Source organism: Chiloscyllium plagiosum, unplaced genomic scaffold (genome assembly GCF_037043375.1).
Source record: "Chiloscyllium plagiosum isolate Xiang-an unplaced genomic scaffold, Cpla_swu_hap1 HiC_scaffold_34, whole genome shotgun sequence".
Lineage (NCBI taxonomy): Eukaryota > Metazoa > Chordata > Chondrichthyes > Orectolobiformes > Hemiscylliidae > Chiloscyllium > Chiloscyllium plagiosum.
Genome location: NW_028270172.1, coordinates 20,986,862 through 21,009,747, shown reverse-complemented (window position 1 = coordinate 21,009,747; position 22,886 = coordinate 20,986,862). Strand labels below are relative to the sequence as shown.

The 22,886-nt window shown below is 44.2% G+C and overlaps 1 protein-coding gene across 12 annotated transcripts in view; it reads left to right on the top strand.

Annotated features, from left to right (window-relative positions):
* The window catches only part of fhod3b (formin homology 2 domain containing 3b), a 598,094-nt gene that overhangs the window by 459,104 nt on the left and 116,104 nt on the right, over positions 1 to 22,886 (top strand). For 11 of the 12 annotated variants that reach the window (XM_087978543.1, XM_043719366.2, XM_087978542.1 and 8 more), the window contains 2 exons: positions 4,382 to 4,507; positions 17,369 to 17,503. In XM_087978543.1, coding sequence (XP_087834669.1) covers positions 4,382 to 4,507; positions 17,369 to 17,503 — 261 coding nt within the window. The remainder of the gene's footprint in view (positions 1 to 4,381; positions 4,508 to 17,368; positions 17,504 to 22,886) is intronic. The other variant, XM_043719373.2, reaches the window with a different exon arrangement.

The following is a 22,886-nucleotide window of genomic DNA, read 5'->3' as shown; positions in this document are numbered from 1 at the left end:
CAATATTTAATCTTTGTAACTTTCCAAAAGAGAGAGATGTGTGTAACTATGTTGTCTTCAGCTGTGCTCTCTCCTTCATTGTTCCCATATTGTAGATATGCACCTTGGAAATTTGTTCATTTTGCTCCCCTCCAATTTAAGGTGGTTTTTATGGGCGTAAACTCAAATATTATTCCAACATTGCTAGGTGTCTGAAGCGCACAGAATGCAATCTGATTGATTGTGTATTCTGCTAATCAAATTCCCTTTCATCTACTTCCCTTTCTTGTGGGTGAGGATAGGGTTTACAAAATACACTACTCCAAATCTAATGATTTAAGAAGCCAGATTTAAGAGTGCAAATTGCATTAGTTGAATGAAGCATTGCAACACGCAACACCTGCAGGTTGTCTGATAGCTATGCTGTCCAAAGCTGCCTTGGTCATTACATTACAGACAGTTATGATATTTAAAATAGCTTAGCTTCTGTGTAAGCTCTGAGCTGATGATGATCCTTGTCAGAGTCCTATCGAGTAGAAAGAAAAATGTGTTCAGCAAATTTTGGCGAACTGCAAATGGTTGACCAACTTGTTCAATTTGAGCGAGTTTTATGGATCAGCTGTTCTTCATTTTAAGTTACAGGAACGAGAGTAGGCCATTCAGCCCTTTGAGCCTGCTCTGCCATTTTATACAAACTTGACATTTTGAACACTTAAACGCCTCATAGCTATCCTCATAACTCGTAACATCATTGATAATCAAAAATCATTCAACCTCTACTTTAACCATACTCCGACTGAATTTCTACACCTCCAGGGGTACAGAATCCTACAATAGGATGTATTTAAGCTGGTCATTTACAACCCCAGTAAGTTACTCTTGACCATCAGTAAAGAAAATGGAAGATGGCATAAACAGTACTATCAAGTAGCTTTGAGTTCTGCCTGGGCCACTGAGCTTCTGACCTCATCAGAGACTTGGTCGATGCACGGACTGAATTCCAAAGATTCCTGAGAGTGACAGCTCTTGACATCAAGACCACATTCAACTGAGAAGCCTTCGGAACACTAATATTGATGGAAATGGGGGGGAGGGCAACTCTCCAATAATGTTAGTCATACCTAGTGTAAAGGAAAATGGTTGTGATTGTTGGAGGTCAGTCATCTCAGGGCATCTCTGCAGGATTTCTCAGGGTAGTATTTTAGGGCCAACCATCTTTAGCTGCTTCATCAATGACCTTCCTTCTATAAGGTTAGATGTAGGGCTATGTGCTGATGACTTACTCAGCAATATTCATCAGCTTTCAAAGCTCCTCAGATACTGAAGCAGTTTATGCCCAAATGCAGCAATACCTAGATAATATACAGGTGTGGCCTGATAAGTGGCAAGTAATACTTGTGCCACAGAAGTGCCAGGCAATGACTCTCTCCAATAACAGAGAATCTAACCATCGCCCCTTGACATTCAATGGCATCACTATCACTGACTGCCTCATTATCAACATTCTGGGAGAGGGGGTTACCATTGACCAGAAACCGAACTGGACTAGTTATATAATTACTATGGCTACAAGTGCAGGTTAGAGGCTAAGAATCTTCCAGAAACTAATTCACCACCCTGATTCCCCAAAGTCCATATCTACAAGGCACAAGTGTGATGGAATAATCTCCATTTGTCTAGATGAGTGCAGCTCCAGAAAAACTAGAAGCTCTCTACCTTTGACTGGCAGCCCGTTCACCACCTTAAACACTCACTGCATCCATGAGTGGCAGCCATTTTCACCTGTATTGCTGCGTTTAAACTGTATTGCTGCATTTTTCTCACTGTTACTGGATTGAAATCTTTGATTCCCCTTCCAACAGCACTGTGGGATCCCTGGACTGCAGCACTTCGGGTGAAGAGCTGCTTTGATGCGATAACTTCTGAGTAGGGTCAAGGCTGAATGTTGAATCTCCACCCCGCCTGGTTGTGATGTACCTGATGCAGATGTCCCTACCATAAACCAGTCATTTCTTCCCCATGATTGTTGTTGTTACAAGGGAAATATTTCAAAGACTGTGAAGTAGGGACAGCCGGAAATTGTCTTCCTTCGACAACATGTTGTAGTCCTTGAAGTCTTAGTGCCCAAGTTCAGCTTATAATTACCTACTTTTGCACTCAGTATTTTGGTACTCAGATCTGTTAAACTGTGATTCTGTGCACCCTCTTCCTGCAGCTGAATCATACCATCAGACCTTGTAATTGCAATGTGTCTGTGAACTGTAGATATTAGTAGGAGGTTCTATTCTGCAGCACTTAGCCGCACTGTGCAGATGTGGCTTCCATATGCTTTCTGTAAAAGCAGTAAAGTGTAGGAGTTGAAATGTGACTCCTTACCTTGTGCACATAAAACCCATAATTTGAATCAGCCTCCGTGTTGGCTGGGCCAAATAATTAGCTGGAGATGCCAAGGAGAAATCTTCCTGCTGATGTTTGCCTTCCAATGGATTGTTGGGAGCTCATGTTGATGAAATAATGCAAGATGCTGAATTCAATTGTGTGTGCATTTGTTATAAGAGGTTCTTATTCTTTTCAGATCAATTGAAAGTTTGGGGACCTGAATGACTTGCTTTGTTTTGTGACAGAATTGTAAAACGCAAAGAATCTTGTACCACAGAGAAATGTAGGCCATGATCTCATCAGACAAAGTCTGTAAACCCCCCCTGCCTCACTTCAGAAACAAAATGATGTTTGCTTAGTTTGGATTGGTTGAGCATTCCATTAATGTTTACATTTTTTGGGATTTCTGCATTATATTTCATTAGGTTTACCTGATTATATAATTCAATATTAACCCCAGATGAAAAACAGCAGTATCCCTTTACAAGTGATTTTCTCAATTATGGGAGTTTTGTTTAAATTCAAAGCAATGCATGGAATTTAGCAGTCTGTAAGAAGATTAATAAGTTCACAAAGAAAACAATTGACATGAAATAACTGTCTCAGAAAGCAGGCAGTATTTCTCAGATCAGATGTATTCTTCCTGTGATCATCTATCACTTTTATTTCATAATAGTCTCCAGTATTATTCCTCTAATCAATTGTTCCATTAAAGGAATATGAGGAGCTTGACAAAGGTGCCTTCTGATGCTGAAAGGATTTTGGAAACTCTTCATTCATAATGTGTTGTTGTCAAATGGTGCAATAGTTATGTGATCTAAACTGCACCGAACACAATCTATTTGCCGCCTTGTGTTAAAGATTATGCGTATTTTAAGTTGTTTTAGTTTAACATTTTTGTAATAATCTGAAGTAGTGAAATGCACATAGTTTTTATTCGAAACAGTTGAACTCTGATATTGTACTATGAAATTGGAGGCTTAATAGACCCCTGGGTGCAATATCTTATTTGGTATGTGATCAGCCACTTGGGGAGCTAAGACATTGTGGCGTTTCCTCTTTGGCATTTCAGCTGTGGGTTCATAAAGCCATCAAAAGTGGGGATGCCAGATTTAATGCTCATAAACCAAACACACTTCTGATTTGTAAATCAAGCACCTTGACCGTGGCATTGCCAAATTGGTTCACCAGCCATGACCTTACAGAAAATTAGTGTAGCCACAATCTGATGAAATGCCTCAACCAAAAGCAACCGTTTCTCTTGCCATTCTTCTGAGAAAACATTTCCTCAAGTTCACACTTAGCATTTTATGCATGTATCATCTTAACCCACATTAATAACAGCCTCGATACATGTTAGCCTAAGAAATAGCCTTCACTGACTGATACATTGGAAGGAACTTGTATCCTTTTGGTCCTTTCATTTAATGTGCCTTACCGTGATCGGTGATTGTTAAGTATGAATGAACAATATAAAATTGCAAGGCACTGTAACACTGGCTATATGACATCCTTAATTAAACAGTATGTTTGAACAAATGGATGCAGTTACATTAATATTGATCACACCATACTGTTGTTAAAGCTATTGTGTGTATATGTATGATGCATAAGCATGTGGCATGTCAACTATATCTGGGCCACATGCTTAGTGCAGTGTCAGCTTTATTCATCTGCATTGACCGCATGGATGGGGTAAAATGTTTAGCAATATTGTTGCAAAACTGATGCTATCTGTCGATAAGGACCAGCTTAGGATAGTCGGTAGAAGCACAGATACTGAATTTTAAGGTAAACCAGCCAGCTCAGAAAATATCATCACAATGACTGTTCCATGCACTGGTGTTCTGCATACATGTCCTGCTGCTTTTCTGTTTTGTCTGGTACAGTCATAACTGTCTCTTGTCTGCTTCTTTCTGTTGCACTGTGTGATGTTGCTCTGAGCATGCTTGCCTGCTAACTGTTGCTCTTCTGTCTTTTTTTTTTCTCTCTCCGTGCCTTTCCTGTTTCACGTACTCTGCAGATACAGCAGCTATGGCAGCAGTGCCTTCACGGGATCTCGATCTTACTCTGGGCTTGCTTCCCCCACCGCCTCTGCCTCTCGCTACAGGACCTCTCTCTCACCTGCTCCTGAGGCAAAATCTGACAGGTTTGTGGAAATACTGCCTCCTGGAATTAGTCCTCATAGCTCAAGTAGAAGCCATTTTTGGAAACACAGCAGATCTGTCCAAATTAAAATAATCATTTGTACTTTGTTTTCAATACCTACTCATGAGAAATGACAGATTTTCTTTTAAAAGGCTCACTTCTGGGTATTTCAAACATGCCATGATTTAATTTCAGAATGTGCAGCTTTACATTTTCCTTCAAAATACATTCCCCTCCCAATGTTCAGGTCTTTGCTGCCTCTCTCCTCTGTTTGCTTTGTAGATGTTCATCCAAAGCACATTTCAGCCTGATAATCAGGCAGGATCAGTACTGGATTATGCGATCCTTGCAGACATTTTTTAAAAAGCTGTCAGTAATTGTTCTATGGCCCTTACATTGAATATTTGATAAAAGATTACCTTAAATATTCATAGGGTTAACAGAAGTATGGAGCGATTTTTTTTCATGCACTTTAAGAATATACACTAAATTGTACAACAGTTCATTAGCAATCATGCTTTTTTAAAAGTTATTCACATTCTGTATTTGCAGGATTCAGATGTAATGTATTGGATACAGTGGGATTGGTGAGGGTGGGGTCAATTAGCTCAGTTGGCTGAATTGCTGGTTTGCAGTGCAGAGTGATACCAAAATCATGGGTTCAGTTCCTGTACGTGCTAAGGTCACCATGAAAGACTCTCCTGAATACCTCCTCTTGCCTGAGATGTGGTGACCTGCTCGTTAAACCACCTCTAGTCATCCAGTGACAGAGCAGCCGTATAGTCCGGTAGGACTATGGCAACTTTATCTTTACCTTTTACAGGGATATCAGAACAGAATTGTTTTGTTATATGATTAGCAATCCAGAAACATGAACAAATAATCTTGATAGTTTTTATCTCAGTCTTTGGAGAATTAGGAACTAAATGTAAATAGTAGTAGTGACCAGACATTAACAAGATAGTTGTAAAAACACACCAGATTGCACAGAATAGTAGAAATGTTATGGCACAGAAAGAGGCCATTCAGTCTATCATGTCTGCACCAGCTGTATTAACTCGCCATCCATTTTAATCACAATTTCCAGCATTTGCAGCTTACAACACTGGTTCATCAGTACCCTTGAGAGAAGGAGGTCTGCATTTACCACTCATCTATTATAAATACACACTTCCTTATTTGCTAAGTGTTCCTGTTTGCTAAGTTGCAATGACTGGAATTTGGAGAATTTACACGGTGCTGTTGTATAAGGCTCTGAAAGCAAATTAGTAAGTTTGCCAAATATTGATGAATTCAGGATTTTTGAACTGTCAGCATGTCCATTTAGAAAAGCTATTAAATTTATTGATTTGAAATTGCAAAAAAATTATAAGTCTCAACTGTTACAGCTCAGAAGTATCTGTTCAGCCCTTGTCTGCACCAGCCCTCCAAAGTGCCATTCTCCTGCCTTATTTCCAGTAATGCTGCACATTCTTACTTTCCAATTGCCTTTTGAATGCTTCAGTTAAACCTGTCTCCATCAGCCACACTTGGGTAGTGCATTCCAGATCTTAACCACTTACTGCTAGAAAAAGCTTTCTCCCATTTGATTTTGTGCTTTTACCAAGTCATAGAGTCATAGAGATGTACAGCATGGAAACAGACCCTTCGGTCCAACCCGTCCATGCCGACCAGTTATCCCAACCCAATCTCGTCCAACTTGCCAGCACCCGGCCCATATCCCTCCAAACCCTTCCTATTCATATACCCATCCAAATGCCTTTTAAATGTTGCAATTGTACCAGCCTCAGTAATTTCAATCAGTCACCCTTCATTCTCCATTTCTCCTGGCTGAGAACAATTTGCCCTTTTATTCTCTGTCCAAACCCTTCATGATTTTGAAGTTTCCTCTGCCTTCCCTTTTCTAAGGAAAAACGTCCTAACTTGTTTGCTGTACCATCATCCTGGATGTTTCTTGTGAAAGTATCATAGTATTTCTGTGGATCTTTTTTCACATTCTAGTAATGCCTCCCCTTTCACCCTAAACTGCATCACCCCAAACTGGACGGAATGCTGCAGATGAGCCTGTACATGGTACAGAAACAGATCATTTTAGTGTGTGTTGTAGTTTATGCTTCATGAGAATTTTTCCCATCCTACGTCATTTTGCTCTATCTGAATTGTGCCTACTAGCCTAAGCATTTTGACGTATTTCTAAACTTGTGAACTCAATAGCAATGAGAGAGTGCTTTGTCATTGATTGAAAGTTAATGACTAGTTGTTAGCAAACATGTCGTTACACAATAACCTTGTTTACACAGTCAGTAGATACTCATGTTGCTTCCAAAAGTAACATAATTTGAGAATTCAGATTGGGCACAGCCTTCAAATGAGTGAGTAGTCACAAATTAAGTGCACACTACATGACTTGGATTACTAAGCTTTTCCTGTTGCCACCCCAAAGAGGCCGGGAAAAGAGTGGCATAGTTTTAATAAGAGTTTTAAAGAAACAATAATCTGATTCTTTAAAAATGCAATATAAAGTTGCAAAATTATTAGACTAATGATCAGACGGAGAGATCCTAATTTAAAAAAAAAGTCCCATTTTCTTCCCAACCTGGTGAGCAGAGGAGAATGCGAATTGCTCCGGTGCAATCCTTAATGTTTTCAGCTTTGTGTTGATGAATGGCCTTTTGTTGCATTCTGGTTCATGTTCCATGCTGTGTGACATTCACAGATTCAAACCTATCACTTTCTGCTGAATAAGCAGCAGGAATCTGAAAGTATGATAATGCAAAACTAAGTTCGTAGAATCCCTGCAGTGCAGAAATTCGCCATTCGGCCCATCGAGTTTTCACTGACCCTCCAAAGACCACACATCCAGACCCAAGCTCCCATCCCTGTGACCCCCAACACTTTATCATGGCTAACCCACCTAGCCTACACGTCCCGGGACACTACAGGGTGATTCACCATGGCTAATCTACCAACATCTTTTAGACTATGGAAGGAAACCCATGCAGACATGAAGAGAATGTGTAAACTCCACTCAGTCAGTCACCCAAGGCTGGAATTGAACCTGGGTCTGTGGCACTGAGACAGCAGTGCTGATCACTGTGCCACCATGTTGCCCCTGTAATGCTGTAAAGTGTTGTTGGACTTGGTGATTTGCAGCTAAAACTTGGAACTTGGCTTTTTTCACTTTGCTTTATTGACTAGAATGTCTTTCATTAGTACTGGTTGCTTTGTCAGGTGCCAAAGATGATATCATTTGATATGCAAAAGGAAATTACAATTTCTCCACCATAACTGAGAAGGCAAGAAATAGACAAGTGCAGACTATATTCCTAGTCAAAGAGTACTCATAGAGAAGAAAGATTCTATATTCATAATGACACACTCCAACATTTCCAAACACTCTGCACTGGGGAATGAGAATTAACTTTTGGAGATTCAGGATATCCTTATATTCAAGTTCCTTTCCAGTTGACATTTGGCCATGAGTTTAGTGACTATATTATCATTCCTTCATGATTACTGAATCAAAATCCAGAAATTCCCTGTGCCAGGTAAACATCATAAAGGCCAGAATAGTAGCACTTGAAGGGGAAGACCCAGCATCCGGTTTCAGGACAACAAAGGGCAGCTGCAAGTGTCATGACTTGTCAAGAACAAAAACAGAATTAAAATATTGAGTATCAATCTGACTTCCTCACAAAATCATCAGAAATTAAGCTATTTTTAAATGCAAAGATTATAAATTGTTCAATAATTATGCACTTTTCCACCTTTAGAATTTTCCAAGAATAAATGATGCCTTTGATAAGTTACGAAATAAACTTTCCATATTCTAGGTCCGCAACTTAATGCATAGACAATGTTTGCTGCTTGGAATATTTAAATTTACAGTGCCTCTTCAAATTCTTGAACCTTGTAGTATTGAGCTCTGAGCACTTTAGAATAGAATATCCTTTATTGCCACATGTACTGAAGTACAGGGGGACAGTGAAAAGTTTACAATGTCACCTCTTATGGCACCACCTTAAGTACAAAGTACCTTGGTATAAATCTTAGATACAAAAAGAAAAGTTGCATTACCTTAGTGATTCATAGTATAAATTAGAAATAAGACACAATTAAAAGAATAAACATTACAGTCACAAAGAAGTACTTTTGGAGGGAACACCTGTTGTAGCTCCAGTTATGTCCCAGTTGTGTTCATGAATGAGAAGTCACTAGTTGTGACTTACAACCTGATTAGATTAGATTCCCTACAATATGGAAACAGGCCCAACAAGTCCACACCGACTCTCCGAAAAGTAATCCACCCAGACCCACTAGTTGTGACTTACAACCTGATTAGATTAGATTCCCGGAGGAGAAAGTGAGGTCTGCAGATGCTGGAGATCAAAGTTGAAACTTTATTGCTGGAACAGCACAGCAGGTCAGGCAGCATCCAGGGAACAGGAGATTCGACGTTTCGGGCACAGGCCCTGAATTCATTCCTGAAGAAGGGCCTGTGCCCGAAACGTCGAATCTCCTGTTCCCTGGATGCTGCCTGACCTGCTGTGCTGTTCCAGCAATAAAGTTTCAACCTAGATTAGATTCCCTACAATATGGAAACAGGCCCAACAAGTCCACACCAACTCTCGAAGAGTAATCCACCCAGACCCCTTTCTTCCCCCCCCGCCATATTTACCCCTGACTAATGCACCTAACACTTTGGGCAATTTAGCATGGCTAATTCACCGGAGCATCCAGAGGAAACCCACACAGACTCGGGGAGAATGCAAACTCCACACAGACGGCCACCCGAGGCTGGAATTGAGCACGGGTCCCTGGCGCTGTGAGGCAGCAGTGCGAACCACTGAGCCAGCGTGCCACCCATGATCTTGTCGTCTAAATTGTGAATGGCTGCAGACCCCTCCTGTTGCATGGAGTCACAGATAAAATTAGCACCACAGGCAAACAAAAGCATTTGTGCTCTGTAGACAGATTTGTCAGTTTATTACTTAGAAGAGCCCAGTGGTCTACAAGTTCAAGCTTTCAGGTCTGACCACAGGACCAGGTATAACTTGTGGCTGGCCCCTTTGGAACCCGTGCTTTTAATGTCTTGGCTAACTTTCCTGTCCAAGTACCATTTTAATTGGCAGTGTAAGTGTGAGTCACCATGAAGTTCAGTGCATTTGTCTGGGTTGTCTACTCTGAACGTTGCCCTTCTCTCCCAACTCTTATCAGTTAAGCCAAATCAGTCAAACAATGTAAAACATGTCTGTGAGAGCAGTCGTCATGAACTACATCAATAATTAATTTTCACTATGTGCAATGGCTTCACACATTTATAAAACATATATTTATGGCAATCATTAAGGGATAAAGAAAATTGACTTTCAAGGCTATTGTCCCAAAGTAGTCCCATCGCAAATCTCTTTCCATTTGACTTAAAACATACCAGACAGTCAATGCCCTGTCAGAAATAACAACTCATAGGAAGGAATGGGTCTCCCTTCCTGAAGTGTGCTTTAAATAGAAGCTTCATTCCTTTGTCTCGTTTTCTTTTTATGTCTCTTTGGGCTACCACTTCTCATGCAGTCTGGAGATCTTCAAAGGTAGCAGGTTGTTTCTGACACCCACTTCTGGCTCTCCTGCAGGCTACTGTAGAAGGGAAAGGCAAATGTTTAGATGCTTAAACTCAAACGTTTTGCTGTCTAATAAAAGCAGTATGAGGAGTCACAGTAACAAGCGATTGTGCTCATCTCACTTGGCAGTGTTTATTGGGGTTGTCACAGTCTTTTCATGAAAATGATTTCCCTCCAACATTACCCTTCCTCCCACAATACAAATTAAAACAAAACAGATTCCTTTCAGCTGCCTTGCTACTGAAGATGATGTTGGCTTTGTTCCCAGTGTAATTCATAGTCTGTAAAATATTCAAATTACCCCTGGTTCTAACTTTAGATACAAATTGCAATAAGTGATGATACAGTGGGCAGTGTGCAATCAATCATTCTTCATTAAATGTGAGTGAATACAGGTATATCATATTTAGCCAGCAGCACCTACATTCTGCATGCTTATTACCATCTCAATACATTAGCAAATTTTCAAGTCCATATGTTGTAATTTTGCTGGTAGAGGTTTTCAGCAAACATTGTAAAGTGATTTTTTTTTATGTAAAAAGTACAATTTCTATCCTGGACATCCTGGGATTTAGCTTCCAGGATCATGTTAAGTATTGTTGTTTCAGTGCCTCATGTGATGGCTGACGACTCAGTCATTGGCTGAAATAATTTCCTTTAATGGGTACCTGTTGGTGATTAGCACCAAGATAAACATTTTGTTTCACTAGAAAGTAACAATAGTTTTACCTACTTTTCTTCCCAGTACAACTGAGGTTTTTATCAGAATGGTATCACTTCTCTTTGAGGCAATACAAAATAGCTACTTGAACCACTTGAGCAATAGCTGGCGAATTTACTGCAGTAAACACTCAGTGAGCAACCTCCCGTATGACACTCCTGAGGATGCTGCACATAATCTGCAAGAGTACAGCATGAGGCAGTTTTTTTACATTATTTTTGACATGCTTTCACACTCAGTAATAAGAATAACAATCACATACAGCTGCCAAGTTAACACTGCCAACATTCTCCTCCCCTGACTTGAAATATATTTTAGTTAAAATAAATCTTAACATCACTGCTCAAAGATGCATCCAGCACATCCCCCTTGGTGGTTCTGAAGCTGGAATGGAGATAGCCTTCGTTTTAGTTAGAGCCACCCAGTACTCCCTTTAAAGTAACATTAAAACAAACTGATAATAAGCTGCATTTGGTTACTTCAGTGAGATGTGATAAAGTTGCAAAATGACGCATAGTCTTATCTATTTAGCTTCAGAAATCACGTCAACCCACTGAGATTGACTACGTTCTTCTGTGCTAAAGGAATAATATCTTCTAATGTAAACCGCTTTCCTGAGGAACAAGAGAGTGGGAGAAAGGAGTCGTGTAAGAATTTCCCCACGGTTATGATGCTTGTTAATGGCACGGTGATGCAGACTGCAGCTATAATTGTATCGTTGAGGGGGTGATTTTGGCTGGGCTTCTGATTTGTGTGAAAGTAGGACTTCCAGTAAACTACATTGGTCAACTTGGAAACATCCCAGTCTTTTTAAAAAAGAACTGTGTCAGATCCTTTAGCATGGAGTCTTTATTTCCTCAGAACAAGTTGACCTTAACACTATATCTGTCCCTGTCCACTTGAACCGTGTAACTTCATTTTGTGCCTCTCAATAGCTGGCACTAAATGTTTTTTCTTCATTGCATACTCAACTAACTTTCCTTCAAAACCATTTCAGTCACTGACCCTCTCCTCATCCCATCCCATTCTCTCAAAACTACCACTTTAGCTCTTCAATCCTTGGAAAATTACTGCCATTTCACCTTTCCTCTCCTCTTGAGCCTTTGAACATACTACTGCCTATCGCTCCCACATCACCCTGTTTAAATGCATCCAGTTAAGATCCTGCTCTTTCCCTATCATCTAACCAGTCATAACCACTTCCAAATTACATTCTAACTGTTGCCCCAGTGCACTTTTCCCTCTTTGATTTTCTTCATATCTTCCTCAGTTGATACCTGCCCTCTGTTTCCCTAGCTCACTTGGCTTTTGCTTCTTTAATTCAGGGATGGGCAATAAACATTGGTCTTGCCCATCATGCCAACATCACAGGAACACTGCTTCCTTTAAAAAGTCACCTGTTGAGAGTGTAGTGCTGGGAAAGCACAGCAGGTCAGGCAGCATCCGAGGAGCAGGAGAATTATGCCCGAAACATTAATTCTCCTGCTCCTCGGATGCTACCTGACCTGCTGTGCTTTTCCAGCACCACACACTTGATTCTGATCTCCAGCATCTGCAGTCCTCACTTTCTCATTTAAAAAGTCACCTGTTTGACCACAGCTACGGAATCTCTTGCCAGTATCCCACTGTCACCTCAGGAGTCCCTACCTAACAATTCTTGCTACCTTCCTTGTTCATCAACATGCCTGTTGGCAATTTCCTGTAGACTTCCACATCTCCAGTTGACTTGTCCACCAGCACCTCTGTTTGCCCTTTCGCATCTGGAAATTTGAGTGCTATTTTCTTTTCATATTTAGAGCAGAGTGTGTTTGCATTGAAGGCCATAATGCAAAGATTATCTAGGTTGGCACCTGGGGTTGGAAGAAAATTAAAAATTAAGAACAGCAGATGCTGGAGATCAAAAACAGAAATTGCTGGAGAAACTCAGCAAGTCTGGCAGCATTTGTGGCAAGAAAACAGTCAGTATTTGAGTTAAGTGACCCTCCTCCAGAAGGTTCTGAAGATCCATTCCAATAAATTACATTCACTAAAAACCTTGTTAAGCCATTGACAGAAGACCACTGAGTTCTTGCAATTTCTTGGAGAGCAGTCCAATTGCTGAGAGGCAGAAACCCAGCATCAGACAGAGAAGCATCAAAAGGCAAGTAGACTGTATCTTAACATTATGTGGGGAATCAACTTTCTGTCTGTAGAGAGATTGTCCACTTCCCTCTTCACCATGGTGATGTCACCTATTTTTCAAATTTAAAACAAAGACAATCAGTGACAGGGCATCTTCATGTGAAAGATTGCTGGAAGTGATAGGGAAGTAGTACAAATTGGGTGAGTTGACCTTGGTGAAATACTCATTCCCTCCTCACCACTTCACCATTTATGTTCTGATAAGAAAGATCCAGTTGAGACCACCTTGCCTGCAAGCAGTTAAGTCCATGAGTGGTCAGTTAGTGATCACTGAAGGACCTTAATTCACCGCCACCTTCATTACCTGCAAGCCAACAAAGAAGTTTCTGGAAAAGAAAGTGTGACCTGCCTGCCAGGTTGGGAGGGATCTGTATTTGCCCAGTTTGGGCACATTGGAGACATGGATAACGAGGGTGGCCTCTGAAAACCTTCCCTTACCAAACCCACCCCGAAATGACGAGAAGATGATGAATTTAAGATTTCAATAACTGGATCCCTTCGGATTAAGCATCAACTAAAATGAGCATTTCGGTTGGCACACCACATCTGGTGACCCAGGGGACCAGTGTTGAGGTCTGTGATAGACTGTAAAATATGCCTAAACTCAGGCTTTCTTCGAAATGATTGCTGTGTGATTGGTTGACTTATCTTGGAGTTAGGGGTGGCAAATATATGACACTTGGTTGCAAAAATGCAAAATCACACCTTTTGCTGCATATCAAGCTAGAATGCAATTGGCCCTTCAGATTCAAGAGCCCATCCACTGCACCTAATTAGGCAGTGAACTTGCCTCCATGTCAATTAAGATGGCTCCCCAGTCAAAATCCAAGTCAGTGACTACTCTTTCTGGGGTGAGTGGGGTGGTTTCAGGAGCTTGGAAGCAGTTCATGCTCTTGTTTTTAAAAACTGGCTTACACTTCTCTCCTTTTTGGCCCATTAACCCATGCCCAGCTCTGTCTTGGGCTCAACCGTTGAGTGCGCTGTTTGTGACCTCTTTTTGCTTGAGTCAAGTGTCCATCCCTGTATGCTGTCCACTGTAAAGACCAGCTCTGTAACATCCCCCTCTATCACTGTTCCGCTCCACTCCTCAACCATACTCATTCCAGTCTCCACTATTCCTATAATCATCTGGCTGGTCTCCTGTTTTCCACTTTCAATAAAGATCAGTCAGTGCAAAGGTACCCCTTTATGTCATATGCTACTTTCTCCACTGAGTCTCTGCAATTTTTGTAATCTCATTCTATTCTTTAAAATCTTATTAATGACTTGGAAGAGGGAGTCGAAGGGTGGGTCAGTAAATTTGCAGACGATACCAAGATTGGTGGAGTTGTGGAGCTGTTGTCGGCTGCAAAGGGACTTAGATATGATGCAGAGCTGGGCTGAGGAGTGGCAGATGGAGTTCAACCCTGTCAAGTGTGAGGTGGTCCATTTTGGAAGGACAAATAAGAATGCGGAATACAGGGTTAACGGTAGGGTTCTTAGTAAGTGGAGGAGCAGAGGGATCTTGGGGTCTATGTTCATAGATCTTTGAAAGTTGCCACTCAGGTGGATAGAGCTTGTAAAAAGGCCTATGGTGTATTAGCGTTCATTAGCAGAGGAATTGGATTCAAGAGTCGTGAAGTGATGTTGCAGTTGTACAGGACCTTGGTTAGGCCACATTTGGAGTACTGTGTGCAGTTCTGGTCGCCTCACTTTAGGAAAGTTGTGGAAGCTTTGGAGAGGGTGCAGAGAAGATTTACCAGGATGTTGCCTGGAATGGAGAATAGGTCGTATGAGGATAGGTTGAGAGTGCTAGGCCTTTCCTCATTGGAACGGCGAAGGATGAGGGGTGACTTGATAGAGGTTTATAAGATGATCAGAGGAATAGATAGAGTAGACAGTCAGAAACTTTTTCCCCGGGTACAACAGTGTTACAAGGGGACATAAATTTAAGGTGAAGGGTGGAAGGTATAGGGGGGGATGTCAGGGGTAGGTTCTTTACCCAGAGAGTGGTGGGGGCATGGAATGCGCTGATGTGGGAGTGGCAGAGTCAGAATCATTGGTGACCTTTAAGCGGCAATTGGATAGGTACATGGAAGGGTGCTTAAGCTAGGACAAATGTTCGGCACAACATCATGGGCCGAAGGGCCTATTCTGCGCTGTATTGTTCTATGTTCTACGTTCATGTTGTTCCCTTTCCCCTCTCTCTAAGATTCTCCTGTTTGTGCATCACCTGAAAGCTCTTGATTATTCTGAATCAAGTTTTAATTATTTTTAATTGGCCTGTTCAGATGTGTAAAGCTACACCTCATGGCAAATGGCATCTGCCCCCTGGTCTGGAGGGGAGGAAACTATACTGTGCCACTAGAGTCCCCATCACTTGAGTTTTCTGCATGCTGCATTCACCTTGTTATTTTAAAGGTTTCCTTTCAGCCTCCCAGGGTCATACCCTGAAATTGCCTTCCTAAAATCCTTCAATCCTCCATTTCCCACTTCTTGCCTAAACTATTGCTTACCTTCCTAATATTTCACCTGTGGTTGACAGCCTTTTTTATTTTGTCCCCAACCGTCTGAAGAACCTTTGCAAGAACATGTCCAACATTCACTGCAGAAAAACATGTCCAAATGTTGGAGCTGGAGCTCATTAAAGGCTCGGTATTTGAGATTCAACATTATGGAACAGGGTGTGTTTTGAAGAGTTTACAGAAGTTTACATCATATGTTACTCAGAGTAGTAGGGGCGTGGAACACACCGCCTGCAACAGTGCTAGATTCGCCAACTTTAAGGGCACTTAAATGGCCATTGGATAGACACACGGACGAAAATGGAATAGTGTAGGTTAGCTGGGCTTCAGATTGGTTTCACAGGTTGGTGCAACATCCAGGGCCAAAGGGCCTGTGCTGCACTGTATTGTTCTACGTCGTATGTAGTAGGGTGGTTATAAAAGAGTTTAGTACACTTGGCGTCATTGCTCAAACCTTTTGAATATAGGAGTTGGGAAGTCGTGTTAAGGTTGTACAGGATGTTGATGAGGCCTCTTTTGGAAAACAATGTCCAGTTCTGGTCGCCCAGTTATAGGAAGGATATCATTAAGCTGGAGAAGATTCAGATGAGATTTACCAGGATGTTGCTGGGAATGGAAGGCTTGAGTTGCAAAGAAAGGCTGGATAGGCTGGGACTTTTTTCACTGGAGCTTAGGAGGTTCAGAGGTGACCTTACAGAAGTTTATAAAATCATGAGGGATATAGATAGGGTTAATGATAGTTGTCCCTTCCCTAGGCACAGTGGCATAGTGGTTAGCACTGCTGCCTCACAGCGCCAGAGACCCGGGTTCAATTCCCGCCTCAGGCGACTGACTGTGTGGAGTTTGCACGTTCTCCCCGTGTCTGCGTGGGTTTCCTCCGGGTGCTCCGGTTTCCTCCCACAGTCCAAAGATGCGCAGGTTAGGTGAATTGGCCATGCTAAAGTTGCCCGTAGTGTTAGGTAAGGGGTAAATGTAGGGGTATGGGTGGGTTGCGCTTCGGCGGGGCGGTGTGGACGTGTTGGGCCGAAGGGCCTGTTTCCACACTGTAAGTAAGTAATCTAATCTAGGGTGGGGGATTTCAAGACTAACGAGCACACTTTTAAGGTGAGAGGAGAGAGATTTTAAAAAGACATGAGGGGCGAATCTTTTACGCAAAGAGTGATTTGCATGTGGGATGAACTTCCTGAGGAAGTGATGGATGTAGGTACAATTACAATGTTTAAAAGACATTTGGATAAGTCCATGAATTGATAAGAGTTGGAACGATTTGGGCCAGGAGCAGGCAGGTCGGATTAGTTTAGTTTGTGATTACGTTCAGCATGGACTGTTGGACCGAAGGGACTGTTTCCATTCTGTTTGATTCTGTTAAAACGTCCACCTGAAGTTTTTGTGCTTCAGTTCCTCATAAATAACGTTGATGTGAGTGTCAATGTGTGGATTTCAATTCAAAGCTTTAGGTCATCCCAAATGGGAGCAGAAATATTGTTACAGCAGGTATTTAACCCTAGCAGTCTGCTCTGATGTTGCACTTAGAGTTGATGCCAAAAGCAGAGACTTTGTTCTTTTGGATGCTGTGTAAGCTGGTTATCCAAGACTGTTTTTAAATGCTACAGCAGAAAATCTAATCAACCCTTGATATCTACACAATAGTCAGAATTTTGCAACAATCTGCTTGGTTTGGGAAGTAATGTTTGTACAGTAGCTTTTTGTGGGATTATAACAGAAAATTAGTAAAGTGAGCAATTATAGATTAACTTTTTTAAAAAATTCACAGCAAGTGGGGGGAAAAAAAGTGAGACTTTACTGTACGCAGCTTCTTCTGTCTATTTGATCCACAGGCCAGTGCTGGGAGGTCTTCTCTCCTCTTCCTACAGACAGCATCAAGAGTCACTGGCAGCAGAGCGAGAGAAACGACGTCAGGAGAGGGAAGAGAGACTACAACGGATAGAGCGTGAAGAAAGGAACAGATTCAAGTAAGATGGGATACGGTGGGCAGGCAGAGGAGTTTGGAATCATTGAACACAGCTTTGTCTCTTTTGCATGATAATGCTACATAATTTTCAAAGCGCGTGTCGATTTGCAGGAAAGTGGCATTTGCACACTACACTTCTGTTTTAGAAATCCCAACTATAGCTGAGACTCTTGGCTGTCTTCCAGGTGGTGAGTTGCCAGTCTTAGCTAGGGTTTGAACAAAGATAAAGTGACTAGCTTATGGGAGGAAGGAACAATTGGCTTGGGCTCTATGTTAAGAATGTACTAAGCATAGACAAACACTACGCAAAGTGCAAATCTTGCAGACTCTAAGCTCTATAAAAGGCAACAAATGAACACAAGGAAAGTATTAAGAGCTGCAAAAATATGATAAAAACTTGAAAGGGATATCAAATCCAGCCGTAAAATCTTTAAACATATTAAGAGGAGGAGGATGGCTAAGGGAAATGTGGGTCCAGTAAGAAAAGCCTGGGTGATAACGTAGTCAACAATAACAGACTTGTTAAATGTACTCATGTACATCTTCACAGAGGAAGAGGATTAAAATATCAACAGCACTAGAGAGATCAAATGAGGGGAAGAATGCATTAGATTTACTAAAAGTTTTTAAAAATGTTCACGAAAACTGCAATAAGACAGAAGATAGACCAATCCCCAGACCTTATGGTTTCAACCGCAGGATAATAAAAGGAGGTGAGAAACTTGCAGCTGCATTGGTAATAATCTTGCAAAGTGCTCGACACAGGAATTGTGGTGTTGGACTGGAAAAATTTACAATCTGCCTTCCATCACTGGGGGCAGAAAGACCAGACGTAGGATTTTCTTGTAAACCAGAAGGGATGGGATTTGAGGCCAGGGAGTATACTGGTGTCTGCCACTGTCCTGCCATCAATCCAGTTTTGGGAAGACCAGATTGATATGGAATGGCTAACTACCTGCAAGGGATGAGAGCCTGGACATGGCCAATCAGGATGTCCATTGCACCCCCATTCTGCCTGCATCGCCAAAGCTGCACCCACTGCCTGCTTTATGAATAGGTTTCTCCTCCACATCCATGTATTGGCAAGTGTAGCCTTTTTTTAATGTGAAATGTTTTGAGGTACTACGAGACAGCAGTCCGCAACACCTTCAGCACTGAAGGCTCTCAAGTTGACTTTTCCAGCACAGTCTGCCTTCCTTAATTAACTGGGGAGCATGGTCTCTGGTCAAACCAGCGCAAAGATAACAGTGATACCTGGAAGTGAACACACTGGTTTTACAGCTCCTCCACCATGTGGTATATGAGGCAGGTCCGAGCAGTATGTCTCATTTGCCAGTTTTACTGGCTTTTGTTTCAGTGACCCATCCAAAATCGATGCCAGAGGACTACTGACCGTAAGCACAACATCTGATCCCGACTCCAGGGTCCCAATCCAAACAGAAATTGCCGCCCAAAGTTACTTGAAACCTTGAGCATTGATAGCTTATCTAATTTAGGTATTTTAAAATGATTCCATAGGACAGATAGAGTATTATTTCTGCAGGGAAACATCATAAACTGGGAGGGTATGAATTCTTTGATAGTTGGAACGTAGCACACCATAACCACCACCCCCATCACTGTTCCACTCCAACCCAAGCCTGATTTCATGCTGATAACAAGCAACAAAGAGATTTCCTTACAATAAAGCTTAAAACTTTCACAACTTCCTGATAAATTTAAAAGAAACATTGTGCTGTTGAATCCAAACATAGTTTGCAGGGTGCACAAACATTATTAGTCTTTAGCAGCCACCGGGTTACAATTTGAATCCGAGCAGAAACTGGACTGCAGCCCAAAAAAAAACCATCCGCAAAACTGCCAGAGGCTTAGCAATCCAAAATTAATCCTATATTTGAACAGGCAAGTAAGGAAGTTGCCCAAAGTGTGTGGGGTCTTTGATGTAGATGTGGAATCCTGATGATATCATTGGAAGGGACTCTAATGTTAACTAACGACCTGCACTGTTGAAACCACGAAGCAGCCAGGTGAAGATGGCAGACAGCTGGTGCTTGAAGTGTCCTTAACACTTCTACTGATATTTTTCCAGTGTGGAGAGGTAATCCAAGCCCCAAGAACTGCTCCCCATCTGCAGCTTTGCCCCTCATGAATGTGAGGCCCCTACAAAATGCTCTCTACAAAACAAACAACTGGTGTCAAGGAGCAACCTACAGGCCATTTGATTTTTTCTGCTATTCCAGGTCAGAAGCCTGCCCTCTGTCTTTGAATAAGGCCTGGGAGTTAAAACAACCAAGACCTTATTGTTGAATTTGCTGTGAATCCACCCTATCTTGGTCAAAATCGGGGCCACAATTACACTTACGACTAACATGAATTCCTTCAAAGTGATAATCAAAGCTTTGCAAAAGTGTTGCATTGGGTAAATAGTCTAAGAGCTGCCTCAATCTCCCTGTTGTTTGATTTGCCAGTTAGCTCCAGCTGTTTGACCTGTGATGTTTGTCATAAAAGTCACTTCCATATCTCTCCAGAATATCTCCCACTTGTGCTCCTGCATCCTTCTGAGGCTGATAAAATAACCTGTTTCATCCAGCAGTTGAATTGACATCTCTGTGCTTGACAATCCTCCACAGACATCAATTAATTCAGAATCCAACAGCCTTTAATTATCCCATGTCCCACCTCTCTGTTATTGCTAAGCTCAGTTATCACCCTGGACTTAATTAAATTAGTCACTATTCTGGTTCTCAAATCGCTATATTGTTTTGCTGTAGCCTATTAAGTGTCTTGCTCCAGCCTCTCATTTCTCCACAAATATCTGTTTCCTGAAATACTGCTCATTCCAGTTTCATTGGATGAATCAATGGCTTAGATTTGCCATTATGCCCTGACCTTCAGCATCCTTCAGTTAAATTGTGTTGCTTTGCTGGTTTCATTTGCTGTCAACAACATGGCCCATACTATCTTCAATCTGCCTTATTAATTGATATGACCTAGTTTATTTTACTTACAGAGCATTGCACAAATGTAAGTCTGGTACCTGACGAAGGGATTAATTTGCTGTGGAATTAATTTGCTGTGTTTGAGGATAATAGTGCTTCTGCTGCACGCTCCCGACAGCCCATCATCTTTTGTATAGAAATCCTGCCTGTTTTGCTGCAAAGAATTCTTCACATCACTTTTAATCCTGAACGTTTTCTCGGTAGAATTCTGACTTTGAACAAGTAGCTGGAAATAAATATCTGCTAAGTTCTCTCTCTTCACATGCCCCCTGCGCGCTCTTCTCCTCCCCACCCCCCCCCCCACTCTTCACCCCCTCTCTCTCTTCTCCCCCCCACTCTTCCCCGCCTCTCTCTCTCTCTCTCCCCCCCTCCTCCTCTCTCTCTCTCTCCCCCCCCCTCCCTCTCTCTCTCTCTCCCCCGTCTCTCTCCCCCGTCTCTCTCTCTCTCTCTCCCCGTCTCTCTCTCTCTCTCTCCCCCGTCTCTTTCTCTCTCCTCCCCCCCCGTCTCTCTCTCTCTCTCCCGTCTCTCTCTCTCCCCCGTCCTCTCTCTCTCTCTCTCTCCCCCGTCTCTTTCTCTCTCTCCCCCCCCGTCTCCTCTCCCCCCCCATCTCTCTCTCTCTCCCCCTGTCTCTCTCTCTCCCCCCCCCCGTCTCTCTCACCCCCCCGTCTCTCTCACCCCCCCCGTCTCTCACACCCCCCCCCGTCTCTCTCTTCCCCCCCCCCGTCTCTCTCTCTCCCCCCCCCCCCCCCCCGTCTCTCTCTCCCCCCCCCCCCGTCTCTCTCTCCCCCCCCCCCCGTCTCTCTCTCCCCCCCCCCCCGTCTCTCTCTCCCCCCCCCCCCGTCTCTCTCTCTCCCCCCCCCCCGGCTCTCTCTCTCCCCCCACCCCCCGCTCTCTCTCTCCCCCCCCCCGTCTCTCTCTCTCTCTCTCCCCCCCCCCCCCGTCTCTCTCTCTCCCCCCCGTCTCTCTCTCTCCCCCCCGTCTCTCTCTCTCCCCCCCGTCTCTCTCTCTCCCCCCGTCTCTCTCTCTCCCCCCCGTCTCTCTCTCTCCCCCCCGTCTCTCTCTCTCCCCCCCGTCTTCTCTCTCCCCCCCGTCTCTCTCTCTCCCCCCCGTCTCTCTCTCTCCCCCCCGTCTCTCTCTCTCCCCCCCGTCTCTCTCTCTCCCCCCCGTCTCTCTCTCTCCCCCCCGTCTCTCTCTCTCTCCCCCCCCGTCTCTCTCTCTCCCCCCCGTCTCTCTCTCTCCCCCCGTCTCTCTCTCTCCCCCCCGTCTCTCTCTCTCCCCCCCCCCGTCTCTCTCCCCCCCCCCGTCTCTCTCTCTCCCCCCCCCCGTCTCTCTCTCTCCCCCCCGTCTCTCTCTCTCCCCCCCGTCTCTCTCTCTCCCCCCCCGTCTCTCTCTCTCCCCCCCCGTCTCTCTCTCTCCCCCCCCGTCTCTCTCTCTCCCCCCCCGTCTCTCTCTCTCCCCCGTCTCTCTCTCTCCCCCCCGTCTCTCTCTCTCCCCCCCCGTCTCTCTCTCTCCCCCCCGTCTCTCTCTCTCCCCCCGTCTCTCTCTCTCCCCCCCCGTCTCTCTCTCTCCCCCGTCTCTCTCTCTCTCCCCCGTCTCTCTCTCTCTCCCCCGTCTCTCTCTCTCTCTCTCTCCCCCGTCTCTCTCTCTCTCTCTCCCCCGTCTCTCTCTCTCTCTCTCTCCCCCGTCTCTCTCTCTCTCTCCCCCGTCTCTCTCTCTCTCTCTCTCTCCCCCGTCTCTCTCTCTCTCTCCCCCGCCCCGTCTCTCTCTCTCTCTCCCCCGCCCCTCTCTCTCGCCCCCCGCCCCTCTCTCTCGCCCCCGCCCCTCTCTCTCGCCCCCGCCCCTCTCTCTCGCCCCCGCCCCTCTCTCTCGCCCCCGCCCCTCTCTCTCGCCCCCGCCCTCTCTCTCGCCCCCGCCCTCTCTCTCGCCCCCGCCCCTCTCTCTCGCGCCCGCCCCTCTCTCTCGCCCCCGTCTCTCTTCCCCCCCCGTCTCTCTTTCCCCCCCCCCGTCTCTCTTCCCCCCCCGTCTCTCTTCCCCCCCCGTCTCTCTTCCCCCCCCCGTCTCTCTTTCCCCCCCGTCTCTCTTCCCCCCCCGTCTCTCTTCCCCCCCCCGTCTCTCTTCCCCCCCCGTCTCTCTTCCCCCCCCGTCTCTCTTCCCCCCCCCCGTCTCTCTTCCCCCCCGTCTCTCTTCCCCCCCGTCTCTCTTCCCCCCCCCCGTCTCTCTTCCCCCCCCCCCCCCCCGTCTCTCTTCCCCCCCCCCGTCTCTCTTTCCCCCCCCTGTCTCTCTTCCCCCCCCCTCTCTCTTCCCCCCCCTTCTCTCTTCCCCCCCCCCTTCTCTCTTCCCCCCCCTTCTCTCTTCCCCCCCCCTTCTCTCTTCCCCCCCTTCTCT